The following is a 27692-nucleotide window of genomic DNA, read 5'->3' on the forward strand; positions in this document are numbered from 1 at the left end:
GCGAAGGCAATTCCAATTGATAGTTTTCAGTGTGCCGTAGCGAACTATCGCGGGTCGTTCATACCTATCTGTGCCTATCGTTCTTTGATATCAGGTGGCAGTGTTTGTTCGAACCTATCGGGGCCTATCGATATAAGCAAAAGCATTTTTGCTGGATCTACCATTTTATTTTAGTTAATAAAATACATATATTTCCTCTCTTTTTGTTCCGTTTGTGCGCGTACAAAACTAACTGCGAATACGTGCAATATTTCATAAACTGAACGGGAATAAACGGAAAACGACGAAAGAAAACGAAAACGGATCTGCGACGAAATTTTCCCCGTTCCGTTTTTTTTTCTCCACCAGCAGCAGCAGCAGAAGCAGCAGAGCAAAAGCAGCGAATATATTTGTAAAAGAGAGCCCCAACCTTGAGAAAAACCAAGCAGCAGGGCATTAATTAGTTCGTTTTATCGTCTGCTGGTAAGAAATTAACCCAAATGTGAACTCAGACCGTTTGATTTCCGCGAGGATCCATCATTTTTTCACCCATTTCGTCCAGTTTCAAATGCGTGCTAAATATGCAAACGTGTGCGTGTGTGTGAGTGTGATGGGTCTTCAACGGTGTGCGTGTCTCGCTGCGCGCTTCGATGTGTTGGTGTGCTTCTCACACTCTGCGTGCGTGTGTGTGTGTATATGTGTGCCTTCGAAATTTTCTTTTGTGTAAAACATTTGTAAGGTGCAACTGCAGCTGTGTGCGTGTGTGTGTATCGCATTGACTGCCGTTGTTGTTTTTGTTGTTGTGCGTCATAGCAATGAGTGTGTGTGTGTGTAATATGCATTCCAACGGGGTAAGGAAGAAGAGGAAGCAGTACCTGTCGCCAATAAATATCGTTTATCGATGTCTGTCTGTCTGTGTTTATTTAGAAATTCCCTACAAACCTGTCCCCCTCCCACAAGGAAAATTGCCCCTCCTCCACCACCTTTCGCTCTTCAAGTAGGGATCAAGTGTAATCGATAATGCAGACATATCGATTGGTCCACTGAGAAGCAGCAGAAAAACACGTAAAGTGCAAGCTGGTAAAGAAAAGCAAAACAAATTTCACAGAGCAGAAAGAGAGGAGGAAAAGAAAGTGTAGGTAAGGGGAAGACAGCAAAAAGAGGCTCTGGTGATATTAGTTAAATGTCAGCTGGTCTGTAAATTGTTGCGACTTTTTGATAGGGCAACTATCCAAAACTTTCCCAAAAACACTAAGAAACAACTTCAAAGAATATACAAATCATTATTTTTTTTTTTTTGGTGGAAAATATAAAACAGCACACGATTACATTTTCTAGGATCTGCAACACCTGTTTTGCATTGTAATAAATCCATCTGTAGTACTAGATTATTGTTTAGTGTACAATAGCCGTCTTTTGGCCAATGATCATAAAGACCTTCATTAAATCAATATACAAACCATATAATGCTCCCAACTCTGCAGTTTTTCAAGTAAACGCCCACAACTGTTTTTGAAGCGAAGCCCCTAGGCGGAGGAGCAGTTAGCCAGGATGGACAAGATGAGGATATTGAAGGAAAGTCGCCCCGAGATAATCGTCGGTGGCAAATATCGAGTGATCAGGAAGATTGGTAAGTGACCCCGTGTGGTTATACCCCTCCCCCAATAACTTGCTCTAATCTATGGACACGATTCACAGGCAGCGGATCGTTTGGCGACATTTATCTGGGCATGAGCATCCAGAGCGGCGAAGAGGTGGCCATCAAGATGGAGAGCGCCCACGCCCGCCATCCGCAGCTGTTGTACGAGGCCAAGCTGTACCGCATCCTGAGCGGCGGCGTGGGATTCCCGCGCATACGTCACCATGGCAAGGAGAAGAACTTCAACACCCTGGTCATGGATCTGCTGGGACCCTCGCTGGAGGATCTATTCAACTTTTGTACGCGCCATTTCACGATCAAAACGGTGCTGATGCTGGTCGACCAGATGATCGGACGCTTGGAGTACATCCATCTCAAGTGCTTCATCCATCGCGACATCAAGCCGGACAACTTTCTCATGGGCATCGGTCGGCACTGCAACAAGCTCTTCCTAATCGATTTCGGACTGGCTAAGAAGTTCCGCGATCCGCACACGCGTCATCACATCGTCTACCGCGAGGACAAGAACCTCACCGGCACCGCCCGCTATGCCTCGATCAACGCCCATCTGGGCATCGAGCAGTCGCGGCGTGACGACATGGAATCGCTTGGATACGTGATGATGTACTTCAATCGCGGCGTACTGCCCTGGCAAGGCATGAAGGCCAACACCAAGCAGCAGAAGTACGAGAAGATCTCCGAAAAGAAGATGTCCACGCCCATCGAGGTCCTCTGCAAGGGCTCGCCGGCCGAGTTCTCCATGTATCTGAACTATTGTCGTAGCCTGCGCTTCGAGGAGCAGCCAGATTACATGTACCTACGTCAATTGTTCCGGTGAGTACGACTAAAGCTCGGGTTTGCCCCTTTTATATTGCGTACGAATCTTAAGATTACACCTGACTGATGAGCTTGATAAGGCAAATGTAGATTTCCTATTTTCTTTAAAAACCCAATCTGTCATGTGTTCCAGAAAGAAATTATCCTATTTGTAGTTGTCATGTTTACGTATATATAAAATTTTCTTGATAAAAATGAGCTAGCAGCATTCGTCATTGTATTCTACAGCGTCTATAAATACGGATTAAAATATTTATATGAATTTCTAATGTGAAATCCCTAAACATTGCTTTTGTGATGATAATCACTTGGAGGCTGTATTCGATATGTGTTTAGATCATAACTTTGTTTTTAATTCTGAATGATGTAACCGCAACTTTCTCTTTGCTACAGCATACTGTTCAGGACGCTGAACCATCAATATGACTACATCTACGACTGGACAATGCTGAAGCAGAAGACCCACCAGGGTCAACCCAATCCAGCTATACTCTTGGAGCAATTGGACAAGGACAAGGAGAAGCAGAACGGCAAGCCCCTGATCGCGGACTAAGAGCTGGATCGCTTGAAGACGATAGGGGGGAGTGCATCTGAAGAGGAAAACGAAGGCGTGGATGTAAATGAGGATGATGTGGGCGAAAGGCCCGGCAAGGAGCGGAGGAAATGTGAAGCATGAAGCGAACGCAACCGTAGGATCGAGTAACAGCAGCGGGCGTTTGGATGTTTCTTAATATTAATTTAAATTCAATACTAAACAAATAAGGAACAACAGCAAGCAAAAGCAACAGCAACAGCGCAGACAAGTAAACAACACATTAACGATATAAAATGATACCCCAGCAAATGTGATTCACGAGTGAATCACTGCGATCGATAGTAACACAAACCGAAATTATTGCAAATCAATTCGATTCAAACCAATTCGCAATCCACACACAAACAAACAAACACACACACAAAACAAAACAACACACACAAACACTCACTCACTCACCCACAAACACCCACTTTCATACACCCACTCAAAAAGCAAACATCATTGCCCCAAAAGGGCGAGAAAAAAAACAAAAGAAAAGAAATCAACAACACTTAGCCTAATAAATTACAAGAAATAATATTGGTAAAGTTGGAGGAACAAAATGAAGTAATGCTGATAAAACTAAACCTATATATATGTATATGTATATATGTAAGCGAATAAACACAACACCATATATGTATGCATATATCCCATTTGATTCACGTCAAATCGAATCCAATGCTTAATTATGAATCGAGCGAAACAAAACTCAATAACTAATTAAAATGGAATAAATAAGAAACAAAACAACAACAAACAAGATTAAACAATAAAAAAAAATTAATAAAACACACCGAGAAAAGCAAGCAAAAAAATATTGTGGAGGATGCGGAGGAGAAACAACCAAGCAAAGCCAACTGAGATGGGGGAAATCAGCAACAAGAGTAAAACAAGAATATAATAATAATAATAATAATGAAGAAAGCTAGAAAGAAAGAAAACAAAACAAAACAACAAAAAAAAAAAAAACAGATCGCAAAACTGCAAAGTAATTTTGCATAGTAAGCCGTAATAATTATAAATATAACTTATATTTAATTTTTTGAATTACATCAATAAATATGTTGAAATTAAATTTCGACTCGGAGCTGTTCACATCTGCATTAGACAGAGATGGGGCATACGAAAGGGAGAGAAGTGCAGTAAAATGTATTTATTGTTGTAATATACATACGTCATTGTTTATTAGCGATTATGTGTATTGGTTAATAATCTTTTTTAAAAATTGTAGAATGTAATTAGTTTTTTTATTAAACTATATAAAATTTACATAAAAATTGTATATGCAAGCGACACGTTTTATTTAAGCCCCAAAATTCAATTCCCCCTCATAAATGCTTTTGTATTTTAAAGTTGTATTAGTTTCGACTGATTTTCAGTTAGTTGAAAGATGCTTTTATATTTAATTTAATCACACATAATGCCTGTGTTTTTCACATCTTGCGGTCAGTCATTAATAAGTCATTTTAATTATGAAAACATTTCATTGGTTTATAGTTTGGTTTGATTATTCAAATTTGTATGCTTCTATTAATATATTCTTGTAGATTAGTTAGAAAGGGTTTAAATCAAACTAATTATTTTGAACAGATAAGATACGAAAAATAAGAAAAAACGTTAAATCTTTGTGGAGAATTTTTTTTGTCTGCGATAGTGTAATGGTATAATGGCTTAACGCAAATAATATTTCTTAAAAGTATTTTCTATAGTGTCTTCCTCTAGCAATAGATTTTTAATAATTTTTTACTTTCAGGTGGTCATTTTAAGATCCAAAGCGAATTCAGCTGACGTCTTTTGCAACCCGCATGTGAAATACATTTATTAGACCCTCTTAATTTCTTTGTTTATTCGTCATTGTTGACTAATGACACGTACGCGGCCCGTCTGTGTGTGAGAATCTGCTTTTTATTATTTATTAACTTTATGGGATGTCCACCGCACCACTGACCCATTCCAATCAGCAACCCGTTTGCAAGCAGAAGGCGCTGATTGGAACACCAATTGCAGTGCAATTGCTGATAAGAACAAGTTCTGATTGAATAGTAGGAGAGCAAAACTTAAAACGTATTTACAAAGCCGACATTTATCAATTTGCCTCTTTAGTTGAACAATAGATTTTTAAACATTTCTAGCTTTTAATTTTACATTTTAAAAATACTTTTTCAAGAACAACTCTTAAGAACTTAAGAGCTGAAATGTGGAAATATACAAATGAAATTTAAACTATGGCGCTTCTTTTGATACTGAGATTTAGGGGGCTGCCACAAAGTTAGATTACAAATGGCGCTGCCATCTGTGCATCTAAAGTAGAAATTCACATTTTAACAAATTAAAGAAGAAATATAAACTACATTCAGTTGCCTTGTTTTATTGATATGCGCCTTAATAAATGTTGTAAAAAGTAAAAGTGGCAACGCTGGCAATAACTTCGAAAATTCGAAACAAACTTGGTGGCACCGCCAGCAAGCGAGTTTTGTTAGTCAAATGACAAAGGGGCAATGAAAGTTGAATAAATGTGAAGATTCTGTAAATAAGCTGCCACTATATGTGTATTTAAAGCATTTTTTAACATAGCTGGGTAAAAAGTGCCCTTAATTCGCTATCCATTAAAGTATATCAATTTAGAGAATCGAAATCTAACGAAATTCGAACTCTCTCAGAAAAGAGCGCCTTGAGAGAGGCCAAGCGATATTCCGCCAAAAACCATATGGCCACACTGGTGAGCATTTCCCGGCTAACCATCGGCTGGTCACACTGCCGGGCGAGGGAACGGGAAAAAAAAACAGCGATTCGACATTTTTGTGCGAGTGTAAGTTTCGATTCCGATCTGGCTGGTTGTCTGACGGACGTGCTGCGTCTCTTTTGTTGTGTTTTTTTTTGCGAACGAGCGAAGAGCGACAGGACCTCTGCGCCCGTATACAAAGTAATTAGCGTTTCGAGAGCCGAATTCAAATTGTGTGCTTGTTTCTCGTGTATTTTGTGGTGTTTGTGCGATCCGATCCGAGTGGTCATCTTTTACATATCCCTTTTTCCTTTTCGCTGTTTTTTTTTGCAAGTGCCGGGAAACATTCGAATTGGTTGTTGAGCAATATACATATATATAACAGTTAACTGTAAAGTAAAGCAAGAAATGCTCCATTCTTTTCATTGTTTTTGAAAGGTGTAAAGTAAAAGTAAATAGCAAAAGGCGCAACGAGAATTTGTTGAAACATGTTCAAATAAGCAAACACTCGATACATTTACATACACATGTGCGCATGTGTGCAGTCCCAAGGACCTCGCGAGACCAAGAAGGAGCGGGCGAAGCAACAGGCAAAAATCACAAACGACAGCAATTGCTGCCCTTTTTATTTGATTTTTGTGTTTTTTTTTTTTTTTCTGTTTTTGAGTTTGCTGTCGCAGCAATAATATAAGAATTACAAACACAGGCGCATGTGATATACGACCACCACTAGAGATCGCACACACACACACATATACATTTAGGCACACACACGGAGGGCGAGGGAGATACGAGTGAGAGAAGGTGGTGGTGGAGAAGGAGGAGGAGGAAAGGAAGGAAAGGGACGAAGCGCAAGCTTATCTCTCCGCTTTTCGAGAAGGCGAACGAAGACGATAAAAGCAAAGCAAACAACGCACACACGTAAATAAAACAGATCGGCTGTTTTAAAAAATACACACACATGTACGAGCATATCAAAAAGGGACAAAGCAAAGCGAAGAATATCTGCCGCTGGTTCATCTTCCTTTTACACATGTGCCTGGAAAATATCCTGACACGCACACACACACATTACTTTACACACTCGCACACGCATTCGAACGACAAGCACGTGTAATTTCTGCTCCCCGCTCTTTGCCCTTCTCCCTACTGCCCCCGTGCATCTCTTCCTTTCAACATTCGTCGCTAATCAAACGCTCTCTTCACTTTTTTAGCTGATTTTTTTTTTTTATTGTTGCAATGCAATATTCGCGGAACGAATAACAACAACATACATAACTCAATATTCAAGTGCAAAGCAAATACAAATCAAACACAAACGAAAAAGCCAACAAAATAAAGAAATATTGAAAAAACAAAACGAAAAAATTCGCACATTTTTTCCGTCTTGTCCAGTGGAAAATACAACAAATTAAAAAAAAAAAAACGGCTAAATCAAGTTCAAAATCTGTTCAAAACCGATCTACAAGATGTCTGCTGATATTCTGCAGAAATCAAGAGAGCAGGATGAATCGCATTACTTCGAGCGTGGCGATATATCCAAATACGTAACGGTAAGTTCCAAGATTTTTAAATAACTACAATTTTTTTTAAATATGTGTCATTTTTTTTCTTTTCCTTGGAGATTTTTCTGCATTTCTGGCGAACTATTTCTTATCAAACTGTTTTATGGTTTTGAATTTTTTATGAATGAAATTGTATAAGAGTTGAGTCCTTGACTAAATCATTAATGGGTCTGTTGGTTTTTTTTTATGCGCAAATTAATTCTTGGAAAATGACCCTTGTTATTTGGGTTTCCTAGAAATTTAGTAAAACTCGAATTGCCAATAAACAACCAAAAAATAACTCAAACACTTGGCAAGCATTATTTAAGATCAATATTGATTGAGTGAAAAGAAAACCCTAAATATTTTTGGGTCGACAACTTAAAACATGCCTGAACCACATGTTTTTTTTGGCTTATTCATTTCGGCAATTGCATTTTGCGCCGTTTTTATATCGCATTGTTAAAGGCAATATGTGCATCGTTTGCTTTATTTCGATAACTTGTTTTCCATTTTTCATTTCGTTATATTTCCGTTTTGGTTACACTTGCATTTGTTGTTTGTTATTCCTCATTTTGAAAGCTGATTCATAATTATAATTTCGGTTTGTCAACTCACAAAAAACAACAACAAAAAAGAGTGAGCGAGAGGGGAGGTGGGGGTGTAGAATGAAAATAAGCGACAGACTATAAAGTGGACTAAATAATTGTCTGATAAGGATTTGTGATAAGTGTATTGGTAAAGGGGGCGGGGCATCCTTGCATATCTCGCTCTCCCACTGCCGCTCACGCTCTCTCTCCCTCTCTATCCGTCTCCTTACACTGTGCACCTTCTCTTTTTGTCCCTTCTCTTCGCATTTATTTGTTACAATTGGCGTCATCGCAGCAGCATCATTAAAAGCAACAACAACAGTAATAACACCACTCGTGATCATTTACTGTTTTTATATACGTATGTATATATATGTGTGATGCATGTGTGCGTGTTGCTGGCAGCGACGTCGGCTGCGCAGCCGTTGATCGACAACAAATTCGATTAACTCAAGTTCCGGGTTTGCTTTGGCTGGATTTTTGTGTTTTTAGTGATTTCTGTTGTATTATTTATACATAATATTTCTTTCATTTGTTTTTGGTTTATTGATTGCTCTCGAATGAGCCAAGTTTGTTATTTTGGTTTTTTTTTGTATGCTCAAGAGCTCTGCTGCAGCGATTACGTGCAAAGTTTTGCGGTTTTTCGTGTGAAAGCGAGAGGGGGCAAAAAGTAAGAGGAAAAGGGAGACGGCGCAGTGTGTTAGGCTCACTTTTGTTTTGATTTTCTTGTTCTTGTGCCTGCGCTTTTTTTTCGCAAATTTGCGTAAACTAAAATGCAAAGCCAACGGGTCAAGTAGAGTAAAGGAAAAAAAATAACAGTGAGCAGGGAGAAAAACAACAATAAACAACATAAAACAATAAAGAATAGGGCCAAGGCAGGTTGACGTCCGATAAAGTTGCAAATGCTTATTGAATGAACTTTGCAATCGATTACCGATAGTCAATCAGTGACTATTCGCATTGAAGTTTGTTTAATATTTTCGGTCATTACGCAGCATTTTATTTTGTTGTTGCTCTGTGACAGCCCAAAAGCAACAACAAATTGCTGCAGAAAGCGAAAGGGCGCCCCAAACACTCAAACAATTAAACAAACAAACACAAAAAAAAAGGAAATGCTGCAGCGCAACTTTATATTAGGCCCCAAAATTTTGGCAACTCCTTTGCGCACTAAAACAGAAGTGAAGTTGTATTACATATTTAAGATTGCAAAATATATTTTGATCCAAAATTCTGTTGTTTTTAGATCAATTAAAGTTTTGTTTCTATCGGCAATAAGTTAAAAAATGGAAGGAAAAGAAAAAGTGTCACAATCTTTGCTTTTCAATTTATGAAAATATTTTTGTTTTGGCTTTTGTTACATTTACTGCGCCACTTCGTTCGGCTGGAATGTGGTTTGTGGAGTGTGGAGAGGGGCGCAGTGGAGAAGGGAAGGGATGGAAAGGCAGAATGGAGAATAGAGTGCCGAAAGAGAAGAGGAAGGGAGCGCTAACTTTGAAATTCACTTTTTCGCATAACTTTTAATTTCTCGTTTTTCTTGGTTTCGTCTTGATTTTATTATGAAATTTATATGCATGTACATTGTATTACCATGTGAGCATTATATGCAGTTTGCAGTGAAACCTCGCTAAAGACGATCATATCCATGTAAAGTAAAACTCTGGTGCTTATATATAGGTTACATTTCAAACTTATAAGTCTGTTTAATTACGATGCCCTTGTTTCCCCTAACAATTATTATTACTCTCCGAGAGTAGCTGTGTAGCGTGGGTTCACTGTAGGGTCTCGCCTGCTTGCATGGTTTGCCTTTTTTTTTTGTTTTGCCTGCTTCTCCGTTTTCAGGCTGAAAAGTAAAATGTGTAAAATGTGCTTAGTTTGTTATATCGAAATTCCCGTACGTAATCAGCGGTATTGCGTTTCAGCAAACTCCCCCTCCTCCACTCTTTGCCCGACTCTACTTCTCTCTCGCAACTCCACTCTGCACCCCCTGCCCCGCTCTCTGCACTACCCTCTCCTGCTGAGAAGAGGCTCACTTACACTTGCAGAGCGACAAACGGCGACTACTTTTTACGAATATAATTCCATTTCCTGCCAAGGCGATAACAACAACGTCGTCGTTTTATTTTGATCTGTGTGTTTTTTCTCTCCTCCTCCTCCTCCCTCTTCTTCTCCGTCTGCTTCTTCCTATGCGGTGTGTGTTTGTCCCGACGCCATTGCTGCGCGAAGGAGAAGAAGAAGAGGTGGAATAAGATCGGTGGGGGAGGAGGAGAAGGAGTTGGAGTACAAGGCGGTGGAGGAGGAGGAGGAGTAAAAGAGCGAGTGTAGCGACCACCACCGCTACCTACCTAAACAGAAAAGGCAACTCTTCAATCTTCAATCCTCACTCTCCTCCTTTTTTTTTTGTCTCCCCCCACCTCTGCTCCTTCTTCGTTAACCCTCAACTCTGCCGAACGTCATTTCATTTCATTTCGATCCGATCCGATCCAAAGCGACTCGACTCGATTAATATGCAGCCCCATCCCTAAAGTCCAGGTCCAATACCGCATATGCCCATATACCCAGACCCATACCCATTCCCAATTCCCATTCCAAACGAACCGATTCGAAATCGCAGGCTCGAGTCCCCGAACCGCTCGCTCCATCTCGCTTACTCCCTCACCCACACTGGCGCACAATGCAAGCGCAGCGACAGTGTTGCCAGACACAATTTATATTGAAATTAGCTTGAAACACCTATAAGTTATACATTTATGTATTCTAGAACGGATATATGTATATTTATCACTGTATTAATTTGTTGGCCCTTTGAACTCGCAATGTTTTCAAAAAGATTTCACCACGTCTTTCGAAAATAGCTAAAAGTACACCTGCTAACTGCTGGGACTGCAACCGTTTCCTATTGAACTTGACTATCAGACAGAGTTTCGAGTTTCAAGGCATACATATGTACAAACGTATATTGTTCCTGGTTTAGGTATGTTTTCGAGAAAATGCACCTGCTATTGTCTAGAATTCTGGCCGTTTCCTATTGAGCTTGGCTATAAAAAGGCTGAAGTGAGCACATCAACTAAACTCACTAACCAACAGGCACTTAAACTCATGAAAACGCACATGAGGACATGAGGCCGGGGCAACAACAAAAACTACAACAAGTGTAGTCATGAGTACAGCAACAACAATAACACATTGTCAGCATATTGACTGGCTGACCCTTGAGATACCCTTGGAGTGGGAGCGAGAGGGCAGATAGTGGCGGGGGAAGACGAAGAAGGGGGATCCTCAGTTCGTCAAGAGTTTATTAGTCGATGGGGGTTGAAATTGAGGATCACAGCTACCGATTTTCCATCCAAGAAACGTACATACATATCTGGTTTTTATTCGGATTTTTAAAGAAATTGTGATAGAAATAAAATCTCATATTATTTATCGGAAAGGGGTTTCTTTTAAGATTTGTACAGGCAAAAGCCTCAAAATATATTTTAGATTGATTTCAAAAAATCATACGCAACAATGTAATATTCGCTGAAACTGAATGGTTCGTTAATTGTTTGTTGCTGTCGCCTCGATGAAAATAAATTATAAATAAGTTATTTGCGTGCGAAGCTACTGGCTGCTTATTATTATTATTTTTATTAATAATAGTGTTATTGCTGTTGCCCGGTTGTCCTCTTATCGTGCAGTTGTAAAAAAATACAAATAAGAAAAACATGCACATCAAATAAATACGAAACACATACATATATGTATATACAGCTACATGTACATGTATTTGCGCTCTCTTGCCTTTGTCGTCGCTTTGCTATCTCGCCCACACCAACGCATTTGACAGGCGGCCCCCGCTCCTCAGCGCACTGTCTTTCTCTCTGGCCTGGCTTTGTGTGGCGAAGGGGGCGACAGAGAGAGATGGAGAGGGGGGGAGGGAGAGCAAGCGAGCGAGCGAGCCAGGCAGGCGTGCGCAGTGGGGCCCATTTGCCGTTGGCCAGAAAGGGATGGAGCATAGAGGCGAAGACACTTCATATTCTATTGTCATTTGTTGTCGCTGTTGTTGTAATCTTGAAATTGTCTTGGCTGTGCTGTTGTTCTCATTGTTGTTGGTATTATTGCTAATGGCCGCTCAATTGAGTGCCAAAGTACATCTCGCCCCTTCCTCGCTCCGTTGCCCTCCTATCCTCCTACCCCCCTCTCACCCACGCCCTCATCTGTTTGTTTGTTGTTTGCATGCACAGGAAGAAATTGGATTTGGATATTGAAATAACAAAAACGTGCAGAAACAAAGCCATTAAACAGAAGTGGGCTTTGAACTCGGTCTTTTACCATGTCATCCATTAATTCACTTTTTAAATAATATGTTCTTATCAATTAATCAAATTTGGCTCTCAGTGCCGTTAAAGGCGGGTATTTTGCATTCAGAATCGATCTGAAGTTTAAATTTTTTCCCGGATTCTGGAAATGTGTGGATTATTATATTATTCACGGGCTTATTGTTATTCGTAGAACACGATATTCCCGCCTGTATCTCTCGCGGTTTTACAGTTTGCTTCGCTTAATAATTTCGTTAATATGTATGTATTTCCATTATGCTGGCTAGCATTTGCTTTTCACGCTTTTCATGCGGGCCACCCTACAAAAAGTGTTGCGCTTGCAAACCTGGTTTTTTTCCCTCCCAATATATATTTTGGTGTTTCAGCTTTTTTTCTGATTGCCAATCCAATCCACACAACGAAATCCACCGAAATATCCAATCCAATCGAATCTATTATATAATAAAGTCGCGATCGAATGAGGACGCTGGCAGCGCAGTCGGCGTCAGCGTCGGCAGAGAGCCCCGTTTGTTTAGTAGATTTCCATTCACATTCACTGTCGCTTTTTGGCTTTTGGTTTTGTTTTTGCTTTTGCGTTTGGCTTTTTTCCCTTGTGTCTTTGCTTTTTGGCTTTTGTTTTGCGGGTTTTGCCGATAGCGCTATCTCTGTCTCGCGCACACTCACACACACATGCCGTCTGCAACTGGTTTTGCAGGACCACAAAGATAACAAAAAACACATGTGAGTTTTTGTTTTTTGTTTTTCCCTCTGTTCTAAGCAACCCCCGATATATTTTAATCACGATTTCGATCGGATTTTTGTTTTTGAGAGTCCCACAACCACGTGTTCAACACATTTTCAACATGTTGATCTTGCTCTCCATCCCTCTCTCTTCCTACACAGGGAAAAATATGAAGTTTCATACGGTTTTTAATATCTATCTATCTATCTATCTTTCCTATCTGTGTACCTTTGCTATGGGCAGAAAGGAAAGCATAACAGTTTCAATACCTTTTATAATACCCTTTATAGTTATATTTATTTATTTAGCATTTCAGACACCACCTTTTTTCCTACGTGTATCCCTTATTGTTTGATTGTTTTCAGCGTTTTCCGCTTCTTGTTCTTTGTTTTGTTTGTGCGGGTTATCAAATAGCCGATAAATTATTGGCGCAGGCAAAAGGAATGAGCAAAGCGAGTTGGGGTACAAATAGAGAAGAAGGGTAGGTTAAAGAGAACTGAGGAGAATCAAAAGGGATCAATGCAACCTGCGAAAAAGGAACCAAAAAGAAAGGTAGATAAATATCTACTGATCTTCTGCTACCTTTACCGCAATATCAGCCCTTCCTATTTAACAGACTTCTATCATTTTATTCACTACCCATTTTCAAATGAATTTGACAATAATTAAATAGACCACTTAATACATAATGACTATACACATTATGATTTTATTTAATGGGTTGTACCAACATAGAGATCAAAAACATCTCAAAGGCATTTGTAGATAGTCCACCTTATTAAACCTACTAGACGCCAAAAATTCGATCGCGCTTCTTCGTGCCTGCAAAGCTGTTGAAAATAACAAACAAGTTTATTTATTGGTTGTTTATTAAAGTGTTTTCGATGATCCAAACAAATCTTTGAAATGGAATTCTACCGCGAATACTTAGTGGGGCTTATCAAATCATTATTTTTTGACGTTTCATTGTAACTTCTGGAAAATTCCAATTGCCTGCGAAATGGAATCTCCGATTTTCGAGCGATCGCCGGTGTTTTGAGCTTACGTTTTATATATTTGTTTTTTTTTTTTTTTTTGTATTTTGTTAGTTAAAGTTTTGTGTACATATATCGTTGTTGTTTCTTAGTTAAGCCATTATTGCTCTCGTTAGTTTTTGTTGGTCTTGTGCTCATACATATATCAGTTGTGCGCTTTGCTTATCGCTTTTGAGTAGCAACAAAAACAGCAGCCAACGAAAGATTATTACTGTATGAACTAACTAACCCAATAATAAGTATTCTTATCACATTAAATCACACGCATACATATAGACACACAAGCATACATATGCACACAAAGACAGATACATAGCTGCACTTTAGATCGCGCGTGTGTCAACAGAGAAAGAGCGTCGTTTCTTCTCAATCTATACTTAAAATGTGTTTTTTTTTCCTTCTTTTATTTTTATTTATTTTTTTTTTTATGATTTACGTGCCTGGCCTGCACTTGGTTTAGCTGAGAGAAAAGAGCACATACAAGTGTGCATAGGACAGATAGGAGTTGTTGGGGTTGAGGTTTCGGTGAAAGATTGGAAGGGGGTCACTGCCACTGCCATGTGCTCACAAAACAAACACGGCCATACATCCATGCCATACATTTGCCGGGCCAAGTGATAAGCACTGAAGAAAATCAAGAGAGTGTAGAGAGCACAGAACAGAGAACACAGAATACAGAACGCAGAACACAGAACGTAAAAACATGGTCACAACAACTAGAGAAATTGCTAGGCTTACGTTTATCACAAGATGATATATTCATACATAATTCCCCACTTAACGCCATAAATTGTGGAGCACAGCCACACTGGCAGGGAATCGCGAAGAGCGGGCACACTAAAGGTCAGGAGATGTTCGGTTCATCATTTGAATTATCAATTCATTGCAAAGTCATAAAGAGTGGAATAATACATCTTTATTATAATAGCTATAACTGAGTGCTATAACTTTGCCTCAGTTTTGAAACGACGTTACCTATCAAATTCATCATTGTTTGCTTTGTTTATGTTCAGCTGATTTCGACATTTCCCTCCCTTATAAGTTTTCCTGTCACCATCCATGACATGGTTTTCGTAATTCGGGCTTTATATAGAAACAGTAAAAAACACACAAATCAATTTCGAAATGTTTGCCGCTGACCGGTATACACATACATACATATGTATGTACATACATATATGATGTACACACATTAAAGCTCAGCCCTTCTTTCTGCCCTCGAAACGGATTAGTTCAGTTCGGCTTGGATAGGATTGGATCGGATCGTATTGTTTTGGGATCGTATTTTAATCGAGTCGCGGCTAGGGATTTGTTTTATGGCATTTGTTGTCCCCAGGGGAAAAACACGCAGCGAAATGTGAATGATGGGGATTGGAAGTGGGACTGGGATAGGGATAGGGACCGGGAGCGTGGGGGAGACATCAAAAGTCACTCCACAACCACAACACACACCACATAAATACACACGCAGACACACGCACGCAGGCCAAAACAATCGGAGGGAACCAAACGTAAACGAGACCCTCGATAAGGTTCGACGCTCTGGACACCCCGTCGTCTGATAAGGAGACTCACAGACGGCCGACTGGAAATGGGGGGATACTTAACAACAAAAAACTAAAGAGGTGGTGGAAGAGGGTTGCAACTGGAGCAGAGGTTAAGGCAAGGGCAATGGGGTCGCGATCGCGATGATGGGTTTCGTGTTCAGTTTTCCATTTTTAGATTTGAATTTGTATTTGGATTGTAGTTTTCCCAAAACCCAGCCTATACAAATTCTAGAACGGCAAATAATGTCGTTAGCACCACGAAGAACTCTTCGTGGTTTATCTGTGCAAACAAGCAATCTATGTGGTTATCTTGAATTCTTTTTCCAGAAAGTTTGAACTCCAAGTGACTATAAACTTCTGATTCAATAAAAACGTGTGAAACTTGAGCTTCTTCGTTACTAGCCGAAATGTTGTGTGTGTAAGACCAGCTCCTGGAACTATAAATATATTGTGTTTTAATGCGAACTGTGCATTTTCGTATTGCGTGAGAGGAAAATAATAAAAAAATGGAAAATAGGTAATTTAATCCAGCAATATATGTAATTGGAGAGTTTGATCGTTAAAACGAAATGCAGAAAGTGCATTTCTCTTTTCCGGTTGGATTGTTTGGCTATAAATCACTATCTGAGCAGTTTTTTTGTCCGAATCGAATTTCCGGAATCAAACAAAATGTGCGAGTTTTGTGTTAGTTTATAATTATAATATCATATACAATATAAATGTGGCAAGGCTTATGTATGTGGTCAAACATGGAGCTTTTCATGTTACAACATATTGGGTAATATGAGCTAATTTTGTGTTTTAGGTTAAGATTACCTTGAAAATGATAGCTTCCACTTTTTCTTTCTACCATCTGATACATATCTACCATCTCTATCTCTATCTTCGTCTCCCTCCCACTTTGCTCCCATTCGAAACTCTCCATTTCGATTGCATAACGGTGGCTTTGTGCTCCCCAGCTCTCTCCCTCTCGCTCTCTCGCTCCACTGCTGTTGCGCGCGTACGTGTGTGTGTGTGTGTGAGTGTGCAAAAGGTCTCCATCATCCATCTCCCTTTCTCCACTTTACCTCATCATTCCCCATTAGCCCCCCTCTCTTCGCCTTTTGCATTTGTTTGACTGGTTTGCTTAAGCAAAACAAAAACGGCAATTGCAACATTTTATATGTATTTCCCTTCCTTTTTCGCAAAAAAAGAGAGAGAGACACAGCAATAAAAAAAGCGCTGCGCAGACGCAACGCGTTGCGACAGAGGAGGAAGAAGAAGACAATGATTATTATGTTTTATTTTATTTGATTTTATTTTTATGCACATCGATTAAAGACGGAACTCTCTTGGATACGAAATTCGATTTGTGAGTGGATTTGTTGGTTTTTTTTTGTTTATTCACTTCAGTGTTATTTCTGTGCCGGATTTTGTATCTGTACAGTGAGCTCTCCTTACAGTAGACCGAAAAATCAAAGCTATTATATAAAGTTAAACGCTTGCAGTGTAATGTTTAAACTCAAAAGTAAACAGATAAACATATTGCGTTTATGGCTCGGTCATTATCTAATACGACCCAGTATTCACTATACTTCTCGTGAATTTCGTTCAAAAGCTATGTTTTTATGGTTGTTGTGCTCCGAATTTAGCAAGGCCAAGTTGTGAAGTTTTCTTTTATTGTGTTTTATTATGTGATTTTCGTTGTTGCCAATTATTATTATGTGAGCCGGTTCGACCAACAACAAAAACAAACCAACAAAAAAAAAAAACAAGGAAAAGAAACAACAAAGCGTACAAGAAAGAAGCGAAGAGAAGATATAAGAAGAGGAAGAGACAACGGCGGACGGACGCGGACGCTTGGCAATGAAACGAAACGAAACTGGCACGGCGGCAGTTGCGCATGCGTCTTGTCTTCTTCCCCTCTCTGCCCATTCTCCCCCCACCACCTCCCCCCCTGCAAACACTCTCGCTATCTATGCCTCGTTATTTCGCTTACCAAATATTAACAACAGGCGACCAACGAACCAACGAACGGATGGACAATGCAAACGACACGAAAATGTGAAATGCTCCATTCGACGCCACGACCTAGACCTCAATCGATAGATTGGATGGCCCAAAACCCAAACCGAAACCGAAACCCTAACCCAAACCCAAAACTGAATAGTGAATACTGAAAACTGAAAACGGAAGACCATGTAGAAACCATATAATCGAATACAATCACTTGAAAAGCCCAAAAGCAGAGGCTGTTAAATAATATTATGTAAATACATTTATTTCCCTCTTCCTTCTAATCAAGGGAATCGCATCTCAAAAAAGTTCCAGTTCAGGCCACGTTTTTCCAGATAATTTTTAGTCTATTATTATCGATTTCATGTCTGGTTTATAAATCAAATCCGTTTAATCCGTGCTGTTGATTCGCTGATCTTCACTTAAAAAACAAATGTCCTAATTGTTATAGCTAGAAATGCATCACTTTTTCTTACAGTGCAGCCATGTTGCTTTGTGTGCTTATCAGTTGCAGATCGTGTTTGGAAGTGGGATTCTGGAAAAAAAGTAAAATCAAAATGGAATGGGGAGGGAGAAGGGAGAAGGGGGGATCGTCTGTTCTAGATTGTTTTGTTGTGTGCTTGCGGGCCATCAATCGATCAAAAGTGATCACTGATCAGCCGTCGAGAATGGAAAGGGGGAAATGCAGTCCAATGCAATCCAATGCAATGCAAAATGCATTGGAAATGAAAATGGAAATGGAGATGGAAATCGACATCGACATCGAATTGGAATGCATGCGATTGAGAATGAGAATGAAAATGAAAAGCAATGAAAAACTCGCATGACAGCCGCATGTGTTAATTACCAATTCAAATTTGCCAACAATAACAATTAAACTCGATGCGATGCGATGCGATACGATTGCTTTTGTTTCTGTTTAACAAAATCAAAAAAAAACACACACAAAAAAAACAACAAAATAAATCTATAGAAGAGGGGGTAAGAGTTTTGTTTTATGTTTTTCGTTTACGTTTAATTTGATCTGCGTCTGGCTGCTAATCAAATTTCGTTTGATAGAAATCTCGCACTTTGCATAGAAAATTTGAAGCTTACCTTGAACTTTAATTGAACCGCAAAGACTACGCGGTCTGTGTAAATATGGAAATCAGATGCGTACGTACATATGTCGCATCTCAGATCGCCGATCTCGGATCTTTATCTGTGCGCTACGATCGATTCTACAGCTACATGCATACATACAGATATACACAGATACCCATCCCTAACTAAATGGAAATAACTTGATTTAATTGCTAATGTTATTCCCCCGGCGCGATTAATAGATGCGATTTATAGCTGTACAGCGCTGGGCAAAATATTAGTGCTGCCAGTTTCTATAGTTGTTGATTCAAATATCTGGTGCTGCTCGCTGTGGAACACAGATACCGATGAGTGCCATTGAAATGCTATCTGCTGATCCACCACTGTATTTGGATACATAGTATATAGTAGCGCCACGCCCCCTCGCCTCTTTCCATCTCTTTTTAGTCGTTCGTGCAGGTTGGTCGGCTATTATAAATAACACTCAATAATAACTTTGTATTCATTTCCAATTCGCATATATGAACAGAATAAAGATTGTCTGGGTGTGAGTTTGTTTTTTTTTGTACCCTTTTTTTTTTCGTTAATTTTATTTTTACCATTGTATTGGTGTTAGCTCATCGAGGTTATGGATATTGCGTCGTCGTCATCGCGACGTAGTTGTTGTTGTTGTTGCTTTTATTGGTACGGCTTTATAAACCAGTTAGTCCAACCGAAAAAAATTAAACAACAAAAAATACAAAAAATAAAACCAACAACAGCAGGTCTTCAGCATCTCGCACACAGTCACAGCAAGTCGGGTGTATCTGTGTGAACGTGTTTATGAGACACAAACAAGTAAGCAGCAACAACAATCGCCGATCTTACCTAACAGCCCCGTGAGCCAAGACCTGAAACACAACACACACACTCGATAAGCTATATACACTGGAACAAGCTATATATCTGCATAACTATATAGTAGTAGTGCTTCCACATGTAAGCCGTGAGTTGTCCCAAAAGTAATGCCAAATCCCCCAAGAACCGATCACTATTGCGGATCTCAGTTATCATAGCATGGTTTCGATGGAGTGGTGGAATATGGTGTGGTTCCATTGGTTCCATTTTCATACCATACCGATGTAAATCTTGCAAATCTTGCCATAAAAAATATATAAATTTATATAGTTTGTGCCAAGTAAATGTTAGGCAATCTGAACGAGCTTGAAAAAACAGGTATTAAGACGTTTATTACAGCACCTCTGCATTGTACGTAATGTTGCAAGGCATTTAAAGTGCATTGAGAAAAGCTCAGTTGCCAGAGAAAGATACAAAGGCTATAGGAGCATTGCTCTAGGAGACTGAAAACTAATGGGAAAAACTCAAATCGAAAATGAATCACTAAACTAACCGCACTCAAAGTGTTTCCATACGTATAACGATTCAAGTACTTTGACTTAACAGCCAGCTCCTTAAATACAGCTTAAAAGTAGCCCCCTTGGCCTTAGTTCTGCGATTAAAGTATATTTTCACTTGCCAAAAAAAAGAACAAGAGGCAGCAAGGTCTATTGCTCGTAACTCCTCTTTCACTCTTAGCCAAATTTCTAGTATTGCCCACTCACACACATTCTCTATCTCCGTCTCTGTCTCTGTTTCTGTCTAGTCTTCTGTTGTTTTTTTTATTTCTTTTCTTAACCCACCGCAACAATGAAACGGAAAACAGAAAAACCAGGCGATCAAAACACAAGTGGCACGAAAACAGTGGGAAGAAAGCGAGGGGGGCTCAGAAGAGAGTCTTCTATCAGCCAGTAGAAAAGTAGAAAAACCCAAGAAGCGGTAGAAAATGAAGCCAAAGCATGACTGAAAGAAAAGTAAACTTATTTTCATTTTCAAATGAAAGGGAAATTCTCGACTAGACGCCAGAAGGAGAGAGGAACAGCGAGAGCGAGATCGCGAGATTTAGAGCCGCCAGTAGAAAGAGACGGCTGGTGGGCGATAGAGAGAGAGCGAGGCTTAATACATAACACACACGAGGAAAACAGGAAAAAGAGTAGAAAAACAAGAGCTTTGAAAAGGACCCCAGACTTTGGCACTACCCCCTCCCTCTGGACCTCTGGCCAAATGGGTCTTAATCTTGTTTTTACACAAAACGCACCGAAGAAACGCAGGGCGTGAAGTGTGGAGAGGGGGGGATTGTCTTAAAGTTGTTTTTTGTAGTTGTTTTTTTTTGTTTTGTCGAACTCGAACACGTTTAAAAGGAAAGAAAAAGACGTCTTTCCTTGCCGTTTACCCCTTGCCATTGCCATTTTATCGCCCATTACTCACTACTCACTCACTCACACCACAAATCGAGTTTATGCGATCCGCTCTTTGCGAAATCAGTTCACGAATCGGAGTCATAACTTGACCATGAATTCAAACACCGACGTCGTTGTCCCCAAAACAGCTGTGCAAAATTAAACAAAACTAATTGACACACAAATAATCGTAAAAAATAAAAGCGTCGTGTTTTTGAAGGTTATCTTTGGGTTTTTCGTTGCGGAAGTGAGATTTCTTCAGCGATACCGATTTTCACTTTTAAACGGAGTGTTCAAGTTGCTAACCCAACGAATTTGGGTTGCGATCCAGTTTTCACTTTCGATTGGTAACTTTTTTCTACCTTTTTTGTTTATGAATATTGCATTTTAGTTTTAAAATTATCGGTGTGCAAACATAACTTCTATCAAGTTTTAAAACAAAACTTGCTCAGAAGAACGTAGCAATAATTAGAGGTAAATGAAGTATAATCACCTTATCAAAATGTAAAGTGATACTAACATTTTAATTAGTTTAAAATATTCATGAGGTCTCTGTAACAACTGTATTATATTATCCCAATGAGTTGATTATCCATCAGATGATAATACAAACGATAAGTCGTCTACAAGTGAAGGCTTACTATTGAATTATGAAATCATTAGATGAAGACGGGTACTTTTTGTGCCTTTGCACATGTAATACTTTTCAAGGGTGGCCTCGGCTTTTTTCGGATTTTTACGCGGTTTGCGAATGAAGAAATCGTAATTTGCCAGGCATAAACTTGGATCTTATTTATGGTACTTGGTTTGGTTTGGTGCAAGCCAAAGGCAGAAAGCAAAATCAAAAGCCTGAGCAGGAGGCAGCAACCGTATCCGCAGTCGCAAAGATGCCGTAAGCGTTGAAGTTGGTCAAAAAGAAAAAAATAAATATATATAGATATATATATAAAAAAGAAACAGCGCCAAAGGTTTGCTAAACTTGTTGCGCTTGCTCGTTAATGTTTATGTATTTTTTCCCTCTTATTTTTTTTGCTGCTGTCTGCGCAGAGTTACAGACTGAAATTGAAACTGAAACTGGGAAACTGAGAAACGGAGAAACAGGGTTGCCAGGTGCTCGTCAATGTCAGCTGACTAATTAGCGATGCAATGCAGGAAGTTCGGTTTCATTTCTTATAACGAGAGGAAACCCCAGAGATGTGTATGAGCAAGGCATACGTACTTTTCGTACTTCAGTGAACTGTCATTTATGTAAAAAACATTTTCTAGTTTTAATACAGAACCTTCAATGTGTAAACAAAACTTGATGTTCTAAAATCTCCTTAAAGGGGTTTGGCATCAAAAGGGTACTCGGTGTAGACTTGAGACCTTGCGGCCAAGTAGAAAAGTACTTACCCTTCAATGCCAATGCCAATGGTGAAATAAAAGTGAAGCACAAATCAAGAGAACACGATGCCAAATGGGACGAAAGATAAGATAAGCGATCGGTGACAAGAACAAGAACTGTACAGGAACAAGAACAAGAGCATTGTGTATATATGGCTTCTAAACTGATTGGCCAGGCAAATTAATTAATTGAACATTTAAATTGTTTTGTTTCGTTTCGTTTGGCCCGTCCAGCCTGTTCTCAAAATGGAACGGAATCGAATGGAATTACACATGAAATTTCAAGGAATGTCTACTGTTGAAATCGGACCAAAAGATAACCCAAATGATGTGCATGCATGTGTATATAAATATTTATTTCTTATGTGCCACATCTGATGTCGTCTTTTTATGTGTCTTGAAATCCCATAGCCCCAGTCACAGTCACAGTCCCCGTCCCATTCGCATCCCAATCTCTCGAGATAACGACACTCTAAGTGGGCTATATCGTTCTGTAATCTCGTGTGGTGTTCCATATTTGTACAAGTTGAGCATCTGCGAGTCCACAGTGCAAATCTAAATCCTGTGACTTGACTCCCTTGAGCAATAAAGTTTATGGTGAAATTAATCGTACACTTTTTCACTGCCTTTGTTTTTTTAATAAATACAAAAATCCTTGGAAGCTGCTGTTTATATTTCTTTTCAGTTTATATTTATAATTAAATTTAAATGTTTATATTTTACCTGCTTTTGATTCATATTTCTGTTTAGTAACTAGTCTTGTATTGATTTCAAATCAAATTGGACACCCTGGCAACCCTGTTTTCGCTCGCTGCGCATGCGCCACCGTCTCGTGCTGTCCCACTTGCACTCACGGGCATTGCCACACACCCTCAATAGCTCCCTTTCTTTCCCACTTGTTGAGCAAGCCAACCAGTTTATCGTCTGCAAATTGAGTTGGGTTTTTTCTCGTTTTTTGTTGGTTTTTTTTGTTTGGTTTTTAACATTTTGGACAGGGGAAGCTTACGAATGGGGGAATGGGGCTTGCTGAGGCGGTTGATTGCTGGTTGTTGCTTGTGTTGGGGGCCCCAAAAATCTTGTTGTTGTTGTGGTTGTTGTTGTCTTTTTGTGGTAGCTCCGGCTGGCTTTTGAGCTTCGCTTTTCGCTGAGCCTCAGCTTTTCTGCCTTTCGTGTTGTTGGCTTGAACTTGAGCTCTATACATATGTAATTGGTTGGTTGGTTGGTTGGTAGTGATTGCTGCTGCCTGCTGTTGTTGTTGCTGCTGCCGCTGCCGCTGCTAGTTTTGGCCACGCTTGATGGAGTGGGCTAAGTGCCCAAGTCTGTGTATCATCGGAGTGTCTCTGCGTCTATGTGTGTGTGTCTGTTAACTGGTTGCATAACATGTTACAGCATCGCACGAAAATGAACAGGCCAAGTCGGACGTTGCGTTCCCAAAAAAAAGAGGAAAAAAACCAAAAAAAAAAAAAACAAAAAAAAAACAAAACCGAAACTGATGACGACATGAAGCCAGGGGGCGGGAAGTGGGGGCGGGGTGTATTGAAAGAGTGGTAACAAAGTGGTAAGAAAAAGGGGCAGCGAGTGGCTAAAAAGTAAAGGCCAGAAGGGAAAAAAGAGAGGTAGCTGGTTTTTCTTGGCTCTGCTGTTTAATGGCTGGAAAATTATAACATTTTTTTATGCCTTTTGCAATATTTCTCAGTCGTCTACTTCTTTTTCCTTAGTGTGCCTTTGTTTGTGTGTGTGTGTGTGTGTGAGTTGGGTTTTTCTGTTTTTGCTTATAGGTCAAGTTAAAAGTAAAAGTAAGCTTGGCTTTTAACTTTGTGCTGCTTTTGCCTTTTGCCTTTTGGTTGTGTTGTTTTATTTTTTTTTTTGTATTTCGGTGTCTTGCGCTTCTTTTTACATCCTCTCTTTTTTTGAGTTTTTTTTTTGATTCTTTTTTGTTGTATTTTTGCGAAATATACGCGCGTTACGTATACGCCCGAGAGACATACAGAAATTGATTTTTGGCTTTTCGCTTTGTGCATTCGCAGATGAACGATCACTTGGGTGATTTGGATCGCATACAACGCGAGGTGCGTAAGGAAATAAGGATGCTCCTCGTCCACGGCGTCAACTCGGATCAGCAGCAGCAACAGCAGCAACAGCAGCAGCAGCCACATCGCCTCCATGGCGCCCTCACACGCACCATTTCACAGCCGGCCCAACAGCAGCAACAGCAACAGCAGCAGCAGCCACCTGTGGCCAGTCTGGTGACCATCACCGAGAACCTGGGCAACATGAACCTGCACCGCAAGCTGGAGCGCACCCAGTCGGAGCCACTGCCGCCACAGCAGCCGATGAACACATCCAGGTAAGCTGGGGAGGAATATCCCGAAATCAGAAGCGAAAGGATTAAGGAATGCCAGCCATTCTTACAAGATCTCTGAAGCTAAAGCTGACTTTCAGTTGAAAAGAACTCCCAACTAATTGCGACCTTCGAACCTTTTTTTTTTTGTAGATACAAGACCGAGCTGTGCCGTCCGTTCGAGGAGGCCGGAGAATGCAAGTACGGCGAGAAGTGCCAGTTCGCCCATGGAGGCCACGAGTTGCGCAACGTGCACCGTCATCCCAAATACAAGACGGAGTACTGCCGCACCTTCCACAGCGTGGGCTTCTGTCCCTACGGACCGCGCTGTCACTTTGTCCACAATGCGGACGAGGCCCGCGCCCAACAGGCCGCCCAGCAGGCGGCGGCCCAGGCATCCAAGTCCTCCCCCCAGTCGCAGTCGCAGCAGTCGTCGTCGCCGTCGTCGCAGAACTTCTCGCCGAAGAGCAACCAGAGCAGCAATCAGAGTAGCAACAGTAGCACCAGCAGCAGCGGCGGCAACAACCATAACAACAACAATAACAACAACAGTAGCCAGTTCTATCTGCCGCTGAGCCCACCGCTGAGCATGAGCACAGGATCGGACCGTGAATCGCCCACCGGATCACTGTCGCTCAGCCCCACCAACTCGCTGACCAGCTTCCCGTTCCACGATGCCCTGCCGCTGCAGCACGGCTATTTGGCCTCGAATGGCGCCACAAGCAACAGTTCCGCCTCGTCCACATCGTCGGCGTCTGGACTGGGTCTGGGCATGAGCATGGGCATGGGCCAGGGCATGATCATCGGTCAGGGCTTGGGAATGGGTCATCATGGACCGGCCACACCGCCGGAGAGCCCCAATGTGCCCATTTCGCCGGTGCACACACCGCCGCCATACGATGTGGTGGTCAGTGGATCCGGAGCGGGCAACAATGCCATCGGCAGCAAGCAGCTGCTGCAGAAGAGCGTCAGCACACCGATGCAGCAGGAGGATACGCCCAGGCTGCCGGTATTCAATCGTCTCAGCTCCGGAGTGGAGGCCTACCAGCAGCAGTCCAACTTGGGACTCTAAGGGCGAGGCGAGGCAGTCCGCAAAACAAAAATGAATTAAACCAACCATCCAGCATATCCTACTCACGCCCATCAAAGCATCCCTCCATCAACAAAAACCACATCCTTGACAAAATCTCAGTAACGACCTATACCATGGAAACTGGAAACAAAACTACTCTCGCAGTGCAATCCAAACCCAATCCAAATTCCCCAAGGCAACTGGATTTCCGGGGGCACATCCTTCGATGCAAAACATGTGTGTATCAAGTATACGCCACCGAAATAGCAGACCACTGCCACAAGCAACAGACATACATCCCTCCCCTCCCTAAATATGAACCGATCTTTGATATGAATTCTCTCATTGCTGTGACAGTCAAACGTAATCGTTATAATCGTTATATGAGAAGGACCGATTAACAGACACTACGGGACAATTAGGTAGATAGATACGTAAATGACAAACAAACAATCCAAGCAAACGATGATCTTAAACTATAACTAAATACTAAAAACTAACAAAAACAAAACAAACAAACAAAAAACAAAGCTAGCACGAAAGCTAAAGCTAAACAAAACATTCTTATGAACTAGACACGATGAAGAGACGGAGATGACGAAAAGGACTATTGGGAATCTTCAGCGAATGTTGCTCAAATCAAATCAAAACCCACGGCCAACGACGAATGTGAAAATCGTTCCTGCATTTATAGAAACTACTGCAGTGCACCAATTAGAACCCATGCACACCTGTCGCTTTTGTTCAATACTTATACGCCACGCACTTTGGATAAGTCTTATGTAAAAAAAAAATTGATTACCGGCTTGTATATATATATACATATATGGCCAGCACCTGTGTATATATAACTTTTGATGTGGATAAATAGAGAGATAGAGAGAAGGAGAGTAGAGAGTAGAGAGTAGAGAGTTGGTCCGATGTCTTCCAATCCAAGCCAAGCCAATTAATCAATCAATCCATTCAGATGAGAATGATAGACGGACAGAAAACAATGCTAAGAAAATTCTTTAATTTATTATTTTTTGCTAAATTTATGTAATAGAAAACGTTGTGTACATACGAGAGTTAATATTTTGATAACGATAATAAATTATAATTACCAATTACCTTACGTTTACGGTTAAATGATGATCTTGGATGATATGAATATTATTGATGATATACCTCTGCAAATCGTGCAACTAATCACAACAACAAACAAACATACAACAACAACCAACAACAACAACCAACGAGCAACCAACAATTTTTCATTTTGAGAGGAAATTTTTAATGGAATTTTGTCATTGATTTGATATATATAATTTTTTGTCTGAATGACTACGATTCTTTGTACTATTTAAATCGATCTATGAAATGGAAATGCTGATTTTTAAACACCATAATTTATTTTCACATCTATTTACATAAAACATACCAGATATATTTTATATGCAATTAATGTTAATAATTTATGAAAACAACACATGCGAAACACTCAGACACACACACACACACACATATATTTTGACCATTGATAATTTTATGTTTTTTATATGGTATATGCGACAGATCATTTTGTTTATTATATATTATTTTTATTTAATTTATTTTACAACATTTTCTTGATTTCTTCTATTTTTGGGTGCAGTTATATAATTTTAGTGTTATGAGAGACCCTTAATTTATATACAACTTATATAAAACCATATTATAATTATGCTTACGTCGATGATAATGAAGTACATGCATATGTAATAAAAACGGAAAAAAACAAAGGAAAACCTTAACAAAAAAAGCCTATTTAAAATATTTATGTAGGGAAAACCATCCGAATGTCGATCTTTGAATGTGTCGGAAAAAATGTAAGAAAAAGCGATTTATAAAAGGCCGGAAAGGGAAAAAGGAAAAAAAAAACGAAAAGCAAAAAGCAAACTGAGTACAGTGTTAGAAATTTAAAACCAACTAAACTGAGCAAACAAAATAGAAACTTAATAGAAATATTTAAATTATTTTTGTACACACTTTTTGCCCTATTCAAATTTATA

At 40.0% G+C, this 27692-nt stretch overlaps 2 protein-coding genes across 3 annotated transcripts; both read left to right on the forward strand.

Annotated features, from left to right (window-relative positions):
- Positions 1-94: 94 nt before the first annotated feature.
- LOC122625154 (casein kinase I) lies at positions 95-4317 on the forward strand. The gene is made up of 4 exons (XM_043805097.1): positions 95-462; positions 1464-1609; positions 1678-2452; positions 2849-4317. The coding sequence occupies exons 2-4, from the start codon at positions 1531-1533 to the stop codon at positions 3006-3008; spliced, it is 1014 nt and encodes a 337-aa protein (XP_043661032.1). The 5' UTR covers positions 95-462; positions 1464-1530; the 3' UTR covers positions 3009-4317.
- Positions 4318-5827: 1510 nt separating this feature from the next.
- LOC122625153 (protein TIS11) lies at positions 5828-26776 on the forward strand. Of its 2 annotated transcripts, none has more exons than XM_043805094.1 (4): positions 5828-5844; positions 6972-7310; positions 24277-24596; positions 24744-26776. In XM_043805094.1, exons 2-4 carry the CDS (start codon positions 7227-7229, stop codon positions 25660-25662), a joined length of 1323 nt encoding a protein of 440 aa, XP_043661029.1. In that variant the 5' UTR covers positions 5828-5844; positions 6972-7226; the 3' UTR covers positions 25663-26776. The 2 variants fall into 2 exon arrangements, with proteins under 2 accessions (XP_043661029.1, XP_043661031.1); XM_043805096.1 differs by having other exon boundaries at positions 5843-5958.
- Positions 26777-27692: the final 916 nt, after the last annotated feature.

The sequence above is a fragment of the Drosophila teissieri genome, chromosome X (genome assembly GCF_016746235.2).
Source record: "Drosophila teissieri strain GT53w chromosome X, Prin_Dtei_1.1, whole genome shotgun sequence".
Taxonomy (NCBI): Eukaryota; Metazoa; Arthropoda; class Insecta; order Diptera; family Drosophilidae; genus Drosophila; species Drosophila teissieri.